General features: G+C 40.7%; 2 protein-coding genes across 2 annotated transcripts; one reads left to right on the forward strand and one right to left on the reverse strand.

Moving 5' to 3' along the window:
• Positions 1-12: 12 nt before the first annotated feature.
• On the reverse strand, positions 13-5,711 carry LOC108426657 (cytochrome c oxidase subunit 5B, mitochondrial). The gene is made up of 4 exons (XM_017696310.2): positions 5,546-5,711; positions 1,255-1,325; positions 1,063-1,162; positions 13-756 (listed from the first exon to the last, which is right to left on the reverse strand). Exons 1-4 carry the CDS (start codon positions 5,646-5,648, stop codon positions 644-646), a joined length of 387 nt encoding a protein of 128 aa, XP_017551799.1. The 5' UTR covers positions 5,649-5,711; the 3' UTR covers positions 13-643.
• Positions 5,712-6,098: 387 nt separating this feature from the next.
• Positions 6,099-13,782, forward strand: gins4 (GINS complex subunit 4 (Sld5 homolog)). The gene is made up of 7 exons (XM_017696309.2): positions 6,099-6,446; positions 8,735-8,821; positions 9,319-9,432; positions 10,364-10,461; positions 10,559-10,647; positions 11,282-11,372; positions 12,912-13,782. The coding sequence occupies exons 1-7, from the start codon at positions 6,336-6,338 to the stop codon at positions 13,006-13,008; spliced, it is 687 nt and encodes a 228-aa protein (XP_017551798.1). The 5' UTR covers positions 6,099-6,335; the 3' UTR covers positions 13,009-13,782.
• Positions 13,783-14,707: the final 925 nt, after the last annotated feature.

Consider the following 14,707-nt stretch of genomic DNA (forward strand, 5'->3'; position numbering starts at 1 on the left):
ACACATACCCGCTAACACAAGATTCATTTATTGTAAAGGATCTTCAGAGATAAATACAGAACATTTAAAACTGAAGCACATTATTCATGTTTCAAGCGCTGTGAAGCAAAATATTACGTAATGAATCCCACAACACAGGGAAAGTTACAGCTGTCAATGTCATCTACAAAGTAAAGCAGAGGCAACCTGAACATGGACAGTATCTTTTGTTAAGAGGAGTAGTATGTAAAGGAATGCTCTTTTCCTCGTATGCAAGTACGAGGTAAAATATGCACTACAATGGAACATTTATTGCATTAAATGGGAATGGAAGTAGTTCAAGACTGCAAGGTAAAATATAATGTCCTATACTTCTTAGATCTGTCCTTGGTCATTTATGAGCTGGTTTCAGGTGTTCAAAAACTAAACCTAAATTGTGCGACGCAGAGGGAAAAAAATGCCATAAGCAAGCTGGAATGCAACATTCCTGTTTCCAGAACAGGGAACTGGAAAGTGGTCCATGTCTTGGCATATTCAAGTTCCTGTATATTGCAATTCTTGCTGATATTTATGGAATAAGGAACAGCTAAGAGGTATGTACGCCTATGGAATTACTGAAACTGAGCATGTTAAGGCTGCCTAAATGATGCAAAACAGCCACTACTTAATGGGGCAGTTCATGAGGGACGAGTTTGTAGTAAGCCCCACAGGATGGGCAGCGCTGAGCCTCTCCTTGGTGCAGCCAGAACCACACCACAGCTGTGTTATCCTCCTCACCTACACAAAAAGATCAGAACAGGGAGTCATGTGGTGAGGGGTTTCGGGTTCCTTGGATGCCAGAATAAATGATGGTCATGTAAATACAAACAGTTGTTTTATAAGGACTGTAAGTAGCATCTTTCCAGTTAAGATTTACATGATGGTATCAAAAAAATGCACAACAAATGGCATTCTGTATTTTCCAGCTATGTGCAAGGCCCCAGCACCACATAAAATATTGGTACAGAAATTAGTTTTAAATAAATAATAATAATAATAAAAAAAGCTTAGTGGTAACTCAAACAGCTTAAAATCATAACTTACAAACACAGCCAACGATTCTCTTGTTAGAGATGGAGGGCACGATATGCGGATCTTGCTTAGTGCCTGCAAATTCTTTAGGTTTCAAGATGTTGTAGGGATCCTGAGGACAGAAGACAGCATAGATGTCAAGGATGTCGTTATCTATGCATAATACAAATTTAATACAAAAACGCGAAATGTGTCCATACTCACTGCCCCCTTTTTGGCAGCACTCAGCACAATCTTTTCCAGTCCAGTGGCCTGCTCCTCATCAGTCGGGATACCTTCATGCAGATATTGAAAAAAGGCATAAATGTACATCGTGTCACTGTAAACACTGGCCAAAACGTTCAGCCAAGGGCAGATTGCTGCATACTGCTCCATACTGTGGTGCAGAAGTGATAAAAATCTGTATTTTATTTTTTATAAAATACACATGCACACCAGTACAATAAACAACATATTCTAAATTCACCTGCATCAATCTCTGCAGTTATATGAAAGCGTTTTGCCCAAGAACATGTTCCCCCAAAGGTCATTAAGAAGTCATAAAAAGAATATCGCAATAGACACGTTACATTCAAGCTAGATCACAAAAGGGAGGGCTTTATTGTAAATAACTTTACATTGCAGCCACAAGAACCGTAGATCCATGTAACAGATGTTACTCAGGATAGTTCTATTGCTCTAATACAACTGAAAAAGAACATTTACAAAAAGAATCCCTGAACATTGTATCAAATGTGCTTTAATTCTGGCTATTCCTTCAACAACTCCACGCGTGGCATTCCAGCAGAAAAAGCAGTACTTTTCCAGCAATAACCATTGTAATCAGGTTCTGCTCAGCTTTTACAACACTTGCTAGATAAGTTGGTCCCTCCTATGCAGCTCTAACAGCTTCCACTCTTCTGGGAAGCTTTCTATAAAATTTGGAGCTTATCTGTAGGATTTTTTGCGTATTCATTAAAAAGAGCTTTTGTGAGGTCAGACACTGATGTTGGACGAGAGGGCCTGACTCACAATCTCTGTTCTAGTTCATCCCAAAGATGTTTGATGGGGTTGAGGTCAGGGCTCTGTGAGGGCCAGTCAAGTTCTACCACAACAAACTCACCCAAGCCAGGCCTTTACAGACCTTGCTTTGCGAATTTGGGCTTTGTGAAGTCAGTTGCTTGAACAGAAAAGGGCCTTCAACAATCTGTTCCCACAAAGTTGGAAGCGTACAATTGTTCAAAATGTCTTGGTGCTGAAGCATTAAGATTTCCCTTGCCTGGAACCAAGGGTCCTACGCCAACCCCTGAAATACAACCCCATATCATTATCCCACCTACACCACTGCACTCTGGTTTTCGGCTCTGCCCTTTAGGCAGAGATTTATTAAGAGTTACAGAACCTGGAGATATGTTATGGACTGGAGATGGTAAAATCCCTTAATTTTTTCATTAAGAAATTAATTTGTGTTGCAGACATCAAATTTGCAATCGTTTGTTGGATTGTTTACAGCAATCAAGGTAAAGTTGATAAACTTGATAAAGTACAATAACTGCTTTTTTCAAACTACATTCTTCAACTACAGTTTACAAGTCACTGCTTTCTGTTTTATGTAGATTTTACCTACCACCTCACCACCTTTGAATGGGGTTTGTAGTTTGCCTTTATTGTAATGATCACAGGCACAGCAAAAAAACAATCAATCTTTGAGCACTTCATTTAGACATCGTAGCATTTTCTAGCATCTTGTAGCTCTTCTAGTACTAAAGACATCACACTGTTCATCATACCTTCCTAGTTTTTTATCAATTATTTAAAGGAACTGCTTCCCACACTTTCCTTGCTCTTTTTTCACAGTCCATTCACAGTGGTTGGCCTTTTCTTTGCCACATATTTCCCCAGCACAGACCCATGAGATCTTAATGGGTCTTAAATTGTGCTTGAATTTCTTAATGAAAGTGTGGCATCTTTCATTGCCCTGTTGGAATGTCTGTAATTTGTTGTGGTTTTCCTTGTTTAAAGGGAGAACTCCACCGATTTTTCTAAACCTCTGCTAAATGAATTGGTTGAACTGGTTAAGTTGCAAACAAAGCATTCCAAACATTTGGATGTGAAATGCTCTGCTCTAGAGAAACGTATTGAGTCAGACTTTTTACAGTGGTGGTGATAGGAACCAGACATGTGAAGAGTTTAATGCCTCTAAATGACACCTCACAGCAGCTTAATGAACAGCTTTCAGATGAAGGTCCTGGTCCAACACATTTCTGAAATACATTAATGGTGGAGTACTTGCAGATACAGGCAAACAAAAACTTGGTAAAATAGCTGCATATTTGAAAAACATCATTAACAGACATAAAACATAAAAACTCCGAAGGCATTTCATGTTGATTTGTAAATAAAATGTGTACAACACAGATAAACATCACATGCTCAGGTGAATGCCATCTTACCAGGCTTTCCAGCACCACTTTCAGTTTAAACACACCTAAAAGGAGGACTCTGTTTATTGCGGTTCACCCCTCAAACTACTACTACGATAGTCGTCTGCTGGCTGGTGCCTGAAGACTATGATATGCTCTAACATGGATGTGGTAGGACTGATGGCAGTGAGGCGGTGTGATCTATCACTGACCTACCGAGCCAGCTAATGTTTGCTGTTGGTAATAAGTTGATGTTGAGAAACTAAACAGTTTAGCACTGTTGCTGGCCACTTGTTTAGTATTTGTAACGGGATAGCCGAGCGCTCATCACCAGACAGCTAAAAATAATCCTCTTAAATTATGAATATTGCAAAAATTGCGGCTGTGCTTTTCCAGCTGATAAAAACAGCTGACTTTCTCCCATTGTCCCATGACAGATTTGTGAAATGTTCCACTGTTTGGTGAGTGTTTATCCTTTATGGTCAGAACATGACAGTTTAAAACAGCAATTAACCACCCAGGAGTAATAATCAGCCTTCAAACTTGAAAGAAATAATGACTTGACATTTATCGTGATATGTATCGATACTGACCAATATGAATTTTGTTTATCGTGATAACATTTTAGGCCATATCGCCCAGCTCTAACCACAGGGTGCCGTTTTCTCTAACATTCACCATAAAGAAGAACAGTTCAGGCCCAGGACTCAACCCAATAGTATTAATCCACAGAGCCTCAGAACCACAGCTTCAGCCCCCACACTTTGCTCTTATTCGATGAAAGAAACCATTTTAAGAGAAACTATTTGTATTTATAGCAACATTTTTGGTTCTTTTAGTACTAAAAGTATATTTCTGTGCTGCGGTTGGTCATTAAGCACGCACACATGTAACTTACTATTGACTATGCAATCATTTACAGAGCCAATCTCTCCGGCTAATCCACACCACAAACTTCCTTTTAATTCATAATCACTTTGGCTGAAACGCAAATGGCTCCCTACTCCATAGGAGGTGCACTAAATAGGTCTTAAAATAACTTCGGCTTCCACGCCTAACATAACAGCATAGTATGTCTAACAAAGAACCATTTGAGATTCAGCCGCATGTGCTCAATTCCCTACAGCAGTGGTTTCCATGCCTGGTCCTGCTTCCTACTGAGATCAGCTCCAACCTGTATCCAATAAGCTGCCCAGCCCCTGACTTATCTCCATCACTCCTGATCCAGCCAATCAGGGAAGAGGTTGATTAGCTTGAGCAGGTGACACACAATGTGTTGTATATAATTCCATACATAACATTTTTGAAAGGGGTTCTGCCAGAACAACAGCAGAACCCTTTTTGGTGCTATATAGAACCCATTTCAAAAAGGCTCTATATAGCACCACATACAACACATTGCCCACCAGTCTAAAGAACCATTTCACAATGCAAAGAACCCTTTAAGCTGGCAAGCTGTTCCTTGTATGTTCATAGCTCTACATACAACCACTGTCTTTAGTAAAGAACCATCTTTTCTTAAAGAGTGTTGGAACTAGGCTCTGCAGGGCCAGGGTTGGAGATTTACAGGTGATTTACAGGACTTACACTGCACTCTTAGCATAGAATTTCACCTTCATATCTCACAGTGCACTACGGAGGGAGTAAGAAGCAATTTGGGACGCAGCCATAGTATTTACCGGTTTCTAAACACGCCACGCACTGCCCTCCGTACCGTCCAGGTTCTGTACGGTAGTTACAAAGCCTCTCGACCACTGTGTCACGTATCTATGTATAAGAATGGGGGTCTAACAGAGTCTAAGAGGGTCTAACAGGACTTTGCAGTCAGATCCTTCTCGCTCGCCCGGGTAATGGCGAACTACAAAATGACACCACCTCGGAGGTCAAGCTGGCAAATGAGCCATTTTGCCTTGTTATCTGTACACAAACCCAAAGCCTGGCAGTACAGGCTCTAAAAGCCCCGGTAAACACAGGGCGGCTGTGTTTACCCGAACCTGGCTAATCTAAACACCCGGCGTCCTTCAGCTAGAGTTAGCTCGGTTGCTAAGGTAACGCCACTCTGTCTGTATTTGGAGCACGTAGTGAAAAATCACCTCCAGCCGCCATTCCCCGAGTCAGAGCCTGAGCCTGGGCCGGGAGAGCCCGGCTGGTCACAGCAGCTCGAACCGCAGTACGGAGGAGAAGCCTGGCCGCCATTCTGCAGAGTGGGATCCGCTGTCAGTTCGCTGGGGAAGCTTATCTGACTGACTTCCCTTAGAGGGAGCAGCGGACTCTGCTGCCCCTGCCGACGGGAGGACTAACACTACAGCAAAGCACCACCGAGGTAAGAAAGCTAGTCCCACGCTGTGGCTGATGAGGGCTGGTTATTAGTGCGAGCGAGTGACAGCTCTGTAAATAAATACACATTGGCACACAAACGACAAAATACACATTTCAATCAATACACCTGTAAGAAATAATGACAAATAAAATAAAATAAAAATCACAACAGAACGGAATTATTTATTGAAATCATTTACTAATAAATAAAAAAATGAACATATTTCTTCCGATTGAATTGAAAATGGGGTCTGTGCCGGGCACTGCGCAGATTTTCGCATCCCAAGCTGCACGAAACGATGACGTCACGGGAACGCGGTCTTTTGGCGGGAAGTTTTCCGGGTGTAAACACCGCGGTGTTGAGGGTCTGTCAGTGAACGGGACGCTTTAGCACCTGTTTTCCGCGCTTGTCTGCTCGACCACCCTGCTGAGAGGTCCCGGTTCGCTGACGTACTCTCGGTTTTAGGTGTTTAAAGCGGTTAAAGACGCTAAGCCGGTAGTGTTTGTGTGCTAAGGCGTCCGTTAGGGCTTATAGGACCGTGCTAATCGGTTAGCATCAGCGCCATGGCTGATAGGCTCTCGGACGCTGGTGATCTGAGTGAAGAAGAGGAGGAGGAGGAGGAGGAGGAGGAGGATGTTTTGACACCGGCTGAGCTGATCGCCCGGCTGGAGGAGGTGGGTGGATGAGCGGCTGGAGCAGGAGAGCTCATGGAGAACGAGAGCTGTTTGTTTATGTGTGACCAGAGGACGTGTTTTATCAGACACGCTCACATAGCAACGATACATGCAGGACAGGTCCTAAGGAAACATGGTTCTGTACTAAAAATAAGGGTTCTGTTTTTACCCACGAGTGAAATGTAGAACCGTTTCATGCTTAAATGGTTCCCTGCGTGGCGAATAGGTTCATCAGATTGAAGGTGTGTGTGTGTGTGTGTGTGTGTGTGTGTGTGGTTCTGTGTAGCGCCAAAAAAAAGTGTTCTGGTGTTACAAGACGGTCCTCCAAGGGTTCTTTTGTAAAGAAAATAGTTCTATAAAGGACCATGAACACTCAGAGAACCCTTGAGATGATTTGAATGGTACTTTGCATCATGAAAGGGTTCTTCAGGTTGATGGAAAAGGTGCTACAGCCCGTTTTATGGAGAACCTTTTTGACAGGGGTTATATACAGCACCCAAAAAGGTTCTGGTATTGTTACAAGCTTGACACCGTAACAGTAGTAGAACCTTTTTGGTTGCTATAAGGAACCATTTTGAGCCATCTACGGCATGTTGTCCATCAGTCTGAAGAACCCTGTGATGATGCAAAGAAGCCTTTAGTCATGCAATTCTAAATAGAACCATTATCTTTACTAAGAAATCCTTGAAGAACCATCTTTTTTAAAGTGTGTAGTCTGAGCCTAAACTGCAGCTCCAATGGTGACACTCTTACTCACTCTTTGTGTCCAGAAGTTTGTGGACACCTTCCTGTCCTGCCTTTCTTCAGAAATCAAGGGTAAAAAGGCAGTTAAAGGGGAACTTGCATATCGCTTCTGTCGGATCAAAACCTCGTATCTCCAAAATGGTAACTTTACAGGAGAAGGAAAAAACTAACTTGACTTTTAATGTAAGTCAATGGAACCAGAGTTTTTTTACATGTAATTTTGGGCCGTTTCTTTTGGTCCATTCATCTTGAAATTCACATGCAGTGTAAAGGGCAGCAGGCATTTTCAAATTATGCCAAAAACAGAAAAACGACTAAATTGGAGATACAGGGTTTTCTTCCGACAGCAGCGATATGTTCGCTTAATTAAATGGTTGAGATGTAAAGAAAGTCATTCAGAGTGGTTTGGGGTGAAACGCTCTGTTCAAGAGAAACTTGCAGAGTCAGAGTTCTTCACAGTGGTGGTGATGGGAACCAGATGTCCGAAGCATTTAATGCCACTAAAAGCTACCACACAAAAAGCTATTACACAAAATAGTTATGAATACAGTGCCTGAAGCCTTTTACCCCATTGTTTTTCAAATTTTTTGAATCCATCTGTGGCGGGGAGAGGTCCCTGTAGGGTGTTGTAAGGGGAAATAATTCCCCATAGAAAACTTAAGCTGCATCCAAAAATGCTGATTACTATAATGTACATACTGAAGTTTCCAATGGTGGCATGCTATTTAGTATAGTGGTATGTGGTTTTGGATGCAGCCTTGTTTGATTTTGCCATCATGAAGATTACATAGGAAAGATGTAGGAAGTACTGCTCTTTTTTTTTTTTTTTAATCTTTTTATTGCATTTTATCTTGTGTTTTACAACAGGGGTGAGAAAAGTGGTAAGGGGAAAGTAGAGGCATACACACAAATTAAGACAATACGTAAACAACTACACAACCGAACAACATTACATAATAGAATTGGAAGCTAAAGTTTCTGAATAGAGTCATAAATTCTCCCAGCTTCCTATTGCTGCCGGTTTTGCCTTGTTAAGCCTTGCTGTAAGATATTCCATCTGAACTATTCTTTGAAACCTAGATATCCAGAAAAGCTGTGGAGCAATCCAAAGTTGCTAGACAGTTTTCTTGATAGCTGTAAAACCTGCCGTCTTCAGCTGAATCGAAAGAAAACTGAAGAGCTGAGTCGTCATTTGAAAGTGTTGCTCATTTTGATAGTAAGTAAAAGGGCTGTATTTGTGCTGTGGACATGGTGACCCCTGGTTTCATTCACCAGAACTGTTAAGAAAACTATGTCAGTAAGTTTCTACACCGTGAGTCATTTGATTTTTGTTTTGTGCTGAAAATGTGAAACTCTTCTTTTTGTCAGAAATTGAAGCACCTTAAAGTAGCTGAATTCATTAATTGGAAGGGGTGCCTAAATGCTTTTAGACACACAGTGACCAGTCTACCTGGTTACGTCTTTACAGAAGAACTTTATTTTTCTCCTGTACCTGTTTTGTGTGAATACTTCTCCTTTGTTGAGGGGCTGTTCTTCTGTTTCAGGCGTGGCTCAATGAGAAATTCTCCCCTGAGCTTCTGGAAAACAAGTCCGAATTGGTGGAGTGTGTGATGGAGCAACTCATGCACATGGTATGAGGGATGACTGGGATGAGGGTATTTTGGTTTGCTGCATAAGCAGTCTGTAAAGTACAGGACAGTGTTTTCGAACTGCAGTCCTGGAGGCCAGGACGTTCCAGGGCACATTTAGCTTCATTTAAATCCATCTGCTGGAAGTGCTGAAAGGCAATTCCAATTATTCAGTGTTTTAGTTTAACTAATGAACCTTTTAGCTTAACTTATTTGTTAGGTGTTTAATACCCCTAAACACTTCCTCACATAAAGTTATTACATGAAATACTTACAGATATGCTGCCAGTTCCTGAGACATTGATTTACAATAGTTTTGAGACCAGCTTTCAGCCTAAAATGTATATTTAAAAAAAAAAAAAAGATTCATTTCAAAGACATACATGTCGCATCTTGTGAGGCAAAATAGTTCTCAAACATATTTTTCAGATATACCACTATTGATGGTAAGCAGCACTATTGATGGTCCCACATATATCTGCTTTCTCAAATGCTTTTAGGAGGAGAATCTGCAGCGCGTCAGGAAAGGAGACCTAAAGGCCAGCGTCCACCGCATGGAGATAGACCGTATCCGCTTTGTCCTAAGCAGCTACCTCCGCTCTCGACTGCAGAAGGTACCTGAGAGACAGAAGAGGACGGACTCATACTAAGTCTCAAGCCTGTGAAAGTGCTTAAGGAACGATTAAAGGAAGATTAAAAACAACGCATTTACACAGTTTTCCCTCAACACACGTGTAGTTGATCAGCCAAACTGCCGAATCCGACTGTCCACACATCAGAGGCACTTGGGCGCTGCAGATTAGTTACAGTTCCTGTTTTTTTTTTTTTTTCTTCTTTCATTTATTAATAACTCTTCATTTTAAGTGTATCAACTGAAGATATATGTTTATGAATAGAAGCAACAGAAATCACAAACATCTAATGTCTATAGGTCTGAGGGATATGTGTGCAAATGAAGGAGTCGGAGCACAAAGGCACAGTACCTGTTGTCTGAAGTGGCTGTTCGCCGTGTTCAGCCACACATAGAGGGTTTGCTCATTTTTATAGTCCACAGTGAGGCACACGGTCCTCTTGACAATTTCAACAAGTCTGTGCCACTTTAAAGAGGACCTGGATACGATTTGAGTGGGTGAGAGAAGGTTTGGGGGTGCATTTGTGGAAATTATTTGGGTGACTGACATCAAGTGTTTGTTGGCACCATTAGCCTTGCAGCTATAGCCTCAGTTCAGCCTCAGCCTCGGCTGATTTAACTACATCTGGGGTAAGAGGAAAACTGCGTAGATTCTGATTTATTTTTATTTATTTATTTATTTTATTTATTTTTTTCTTTTCTTTAAAAATTCCTTAGCAGTACCACTAACAGTAAGCTATACAGTGTCAGAAACCACCATAAGCAAGCAAATACATTACCTGAAGGCACTACTGAGGCAAGTGTGTGATGACTTGTGCTGTCTTGGTCTGGCTACATTTTGGTGTAGAGAAAGTTCATAGTGTAGGTCTGCCTGTGTTTTCTAATGTTTTCTGTGTATTTTTTCCTTTCTGCAGATAGAGAAGTTTTTCCCTCACGTATTGGAGAAAGAGAAGTCTCGGGCAGATGGTGATCCATCCTTTCTCTCTCCTGAGGAGTTTGCCTTTGCTAAAGAGTGAGTGTCTTGCTTGTCCACACCAGCCACAACAATGGCTTCCACAAGAAGCCCTACGAACCAGTTATCATAATGTGGTCATATTCACTGCTCGTAGGTACCTGGCTAATACAGAAGTTTACCTGAAGGCTGTAGCTCTGAGACATATGCCTCCAAATCTGCAGAGTATTGATATGCTGAAAGCAGGTGAGCACAAAAGACATGAGATTTGCATTAACAGTAACCTGGACCTTCTGAAAACTTGCACATGCTGGTAGTAGAGTTTAACTGTTTCAGTGCATCTTCCACCCAGACGTAGTTTGAAGCCGTGCTTGGATGAGTGGTGTAGTGACGTTGGTGTTCACTGTTAAGCTTTACATATGCCTCACCTTTCAGGCTCCTCTTCTAGCCTTATTTCAAAACCTTTATTGCGTTACCTGCAGTGCAAACATAGCTTAAGGTGGCAGCCGCCTTGAAGCCACAGATAATCAAACCGTTAGCAGCCATGGCAACGTTTAAACCCTGACACTGATGCTGTGTCTGACCTACTGTCATTCTGTAATTCATAGGCCTGATTTAGTGGCACAGCTGATGATAAATCCACACCATCACAGAATGGCATAGTGCCATGGTTTGAAACCCTTTGGACCTACAGTGTGACAGAGGTTAATGCCTCCTCCATGCCCAGAAGCTCAGATAATACTGCCAAAAAATGCTGCTTTGTTTTTGTTCTTTTTGTTTCTCAGTCTCAGGAGTCTTCGTTCATCTTTGTCTGAGGAGTACTGCTAGAGTATTTTGATATCTTTGATTATAACCTATGTAATTCGTTGTGTATGCACAGTTCCTGAACCCTGTCTGGACTCATTTGTTTTTCTGCGAGTGAAGGAGAGGCAGGAGAACATTCTGGTGGAGCCTGAGACGGACGAACAGAGGTAGAGTCCTTTAACCTTACATTTACCTTTTAATGGTTTACAGTTGCACTTTACTCATAATATTTGGCTGTTCCAGTGTTACTAACATGGTACATTCTGTGCAGGGATTTTCACGAGAATACAGAATTATGCTGGGATTTGCTTGTGTTATACCTTTGAATCTTTTTGATTTGGCTTTTGGTTTTCTTTTTTTCAAAGACACTTTTTATAAGAATAGTTTGGTGAAAAGTCCCGTATACACAGTTCTCCCCTGACCCCAGATGTACTCCATCAGCCAAGACAAGTTTGGTGTCTGAAGTCTTTAGTTTTGTACTGATGCTGCAAAGCTAATGCGGTTTGCAAATAATGCCTCTAATCCAACAATTAACATGATCCATACTGCATGCTTAAATAATCCATCCATCCATCCAACCATTTTCTAAGCCGCTTCTCTGGTGCTGGAGCCTATCCCAGCAGTCAAGCTTAAATAATCGTTTAAGTTATTTAATTTATTTCAGATAACATCAAATTGTTGAGTAATCTCAAACAGACTTGCTGACAGTTGTATGAAAAACTTAGAATACCCCCAATTAAATTACATGTTTTTATTTTGTGCATGAAAATGATTAAACTCATTGTCTACAGAGAATACATGTAAATGTAGTAGTCACAGGAAAATATTACACATTTTTGTATTAAAGTTTTTTTTTATTTAAAAATGAAAAAAATGTTTAAAATATCTTTTAAAAAAAAATAGAAATTTAAGTTTTGTTTTCACAAGTTTTAGGGGTTAGGGTTTGGGACAACCGCTTCCCAGCTCTATAAATGATGATTCTATGTGGCTTATTAGCCTCTATTAATACCTTGGGCTTAAAAAACTCATAACATACTCCTTGTAAATATAATTTTATGTTATATTGTTATCTATGAGAAAGCGTAGAGGTATATTGCCTAACTAGAAACAAGCTTTTAACTATGCTATATGCCAAATAGAGCATTAACTATGTTATATATGCCAAAACTAAATACTTATTAAAAAATTATTCCAAATAAAAATAAATTGTTTAGGTTTTTTTTTTTTAAACTGACTGTTTCCTTGAAAGAGACATCGGGCATCTTTTCTATTTGTGAAACCGCTGGCCCTTAGATCGTTGGTCATGGAAGGTGGTCAAAACACACACTTTGTTGCAGTGCATACTGGGGACTGTAGTGCATCTCAGGGTGAAACGGGCTAATAAGAAATAGAAAATTTAAATAATTTTCCTGAATAGCACTGTGTCATGGGCCTGACTTGGCCTTGTGTTTGACAAATGGGATTTAGGCAGTCGTTAGATACATCAGCCTTTTAGCTCCAGTGCAAAACTAAGGGGCAAACTCAAACACGAGCATAAATGAATCGACTACATTTAGGTCAGGGGAGAATTTATGGTTATATTGTAGTTCTCTTCTTGTTTCGCCAACTATTCCTGGAAGTAATTGTCTCTCTCTCTGTCTGTCTCTCTGTCTGTCTGTCTGTCTGTCTGTCTGTCTGTCATGTTTTATTTAATTTCCCTTTTTAAGGGAGTATGTAGTAGACTTGGAGGAGGGCTCCCAACACTTGATGCGTTATCGCACTATAGCACCTCTAGTGGCCAGTGGTGCTGTGCAACTTATCTAGATGGGCTCGAAGACCGGGAAGAAAGCTGACAGATGTTTCTCCTTCCTCTGTGGTGGTTCTCCATTCATTCTCTGTGTTCTTTTTTCCTTTGTACTGTGTTGTGTCATGCAGATTGGCACATTTGGGTCAGAAAGAGTTCCAGTTAAGGTTCAGCAGCTGCTTGTAATTATGCCTATTTAGTTTGGACAACTAGGCCTGTTGTTGAGGGGCAAAATTCCTGCTCCAAATCTGTATTTATGCTGGGCTATTTCTGCCTGTGAACAAGGCCATCCTTAAAAACATACAGTAATGAGAAATAGAAGTGGCAGTGGCTTTGTTCCACTTTGCAATGCTGTACTGTAAGTATTACGGTCATGTACATGTACCTACCATTATAACCCATTTTCACCCTCACTGCTAACACAGTATTGCTCTTTGATAGTAACAGTTGCCTGTTTTTATAGTGTAAAGACTTTCACGTTTACTATGAATTTGTCTTAGAACTTACAAAACATAATGATCTCTATAAAAAAATCAATTATAATAATAATAAATAGAATGCTGGCGTTGTTATTGTAGTTAGTGCTTAATGCTTTCTAGTCAAAACAGGAATAAAGTACAGGTTCTTCATTTTCAGTAGATATTTCTGGGGCGATTAGATGTTCGATACTCCACTTGCATAAGAAAGAGGAAAATAAAAAACAGTGCAAAAACAGGAGTTTCCTAAAACTGGAGCTCAAATATGACTTAAAGAAACAAAGAAAATGGGACTTTAATAAAGATGCAAGACCTGGTAGACCACCAAAACTGTCCACACCAGCAAGTCTCTGAGAGAAAGAGGAGAAAATCAAGCTGCTTCAGATCTGAAAACATCTGCAGGTGTTTCTGTCCATCCTTCTGCTTTGAGAAGACCACTCAGCGCTATGGGTCTGGAAGGATGTGTAGCTGTCAAGAAGAGCCTCACCCGACCTCAACATCACTGAATGTGTTTGGGATTATTTGGATCGTGAGAATCAGAAAATCTATCCGACTTCGAAGACTGAAATTTGGAGGTGTGGGAAAAATATCTCTGCAGATACTTTTCTAAAACTCAAAGAGAGTCTGGAAATAATGGATGCTGTGTTAAAGGTGAGAGGTGGATACTGAGAATGTGATTTTATGTTGACGTTTCTGTTTACTGTTATGTTAAATATGTTCTCTATTTTTTCCCTAACGCTGAAAAATGATAAACCTGAAATATAGTCTCTGACGTCTGCGGGGTATGCTATTTTTGTCTGTCACTTTGTGACACTATAAAGGTGTTTTTGGTCTTTGTGGTATATTGGATATGACTTGCAGACCAGAAGTGGTTTGTTTTTAGAGTGCCTATTAGCATATGTGCGGCAAACTTTCATTGGAACATGAGCGTTCCACGGTACTGAACTCTGCGTGAACTTCCCTTTCAGTAACACTCAGCTGGACTGTTCTGAGAATGATGGTGACTGATGTAGCTGATACGTTTGCCCCATCTCGAATTCAGTTAACGTCTGTTTTCACAGAATTCTTGATGACTTATGATCACTTTTTGTGACGATCTGAGCTGAAATCCGCCAACTTCAGCTTCCAAGTGGTGCCCGTTTTATCGAGTAATACATAATTAGCCTTTAAAGTCATATGAAGTCTGGTACATCTAAGCTTTTGGTGCAACAGTAATTCTCAGAGTTGGAGCCGTGTTCTTTAT

The sequence above is a fragment of the Pygocentrus nattereri genome, chromosome 29 (assembly GCF_015220715.1).
Source record: "Pygocentrus nattereri isolate fPygNat1 chromosome 29, fPygNat1.pri, whole genome shotgun sequence".
Classification (NCBI taxonomy): Eukaryota; Metazoa; Chordata; class Actinopteri; order Characiformes; family Serrasalmidae; genus Pygocentrus; species Pygocentrus nattereri.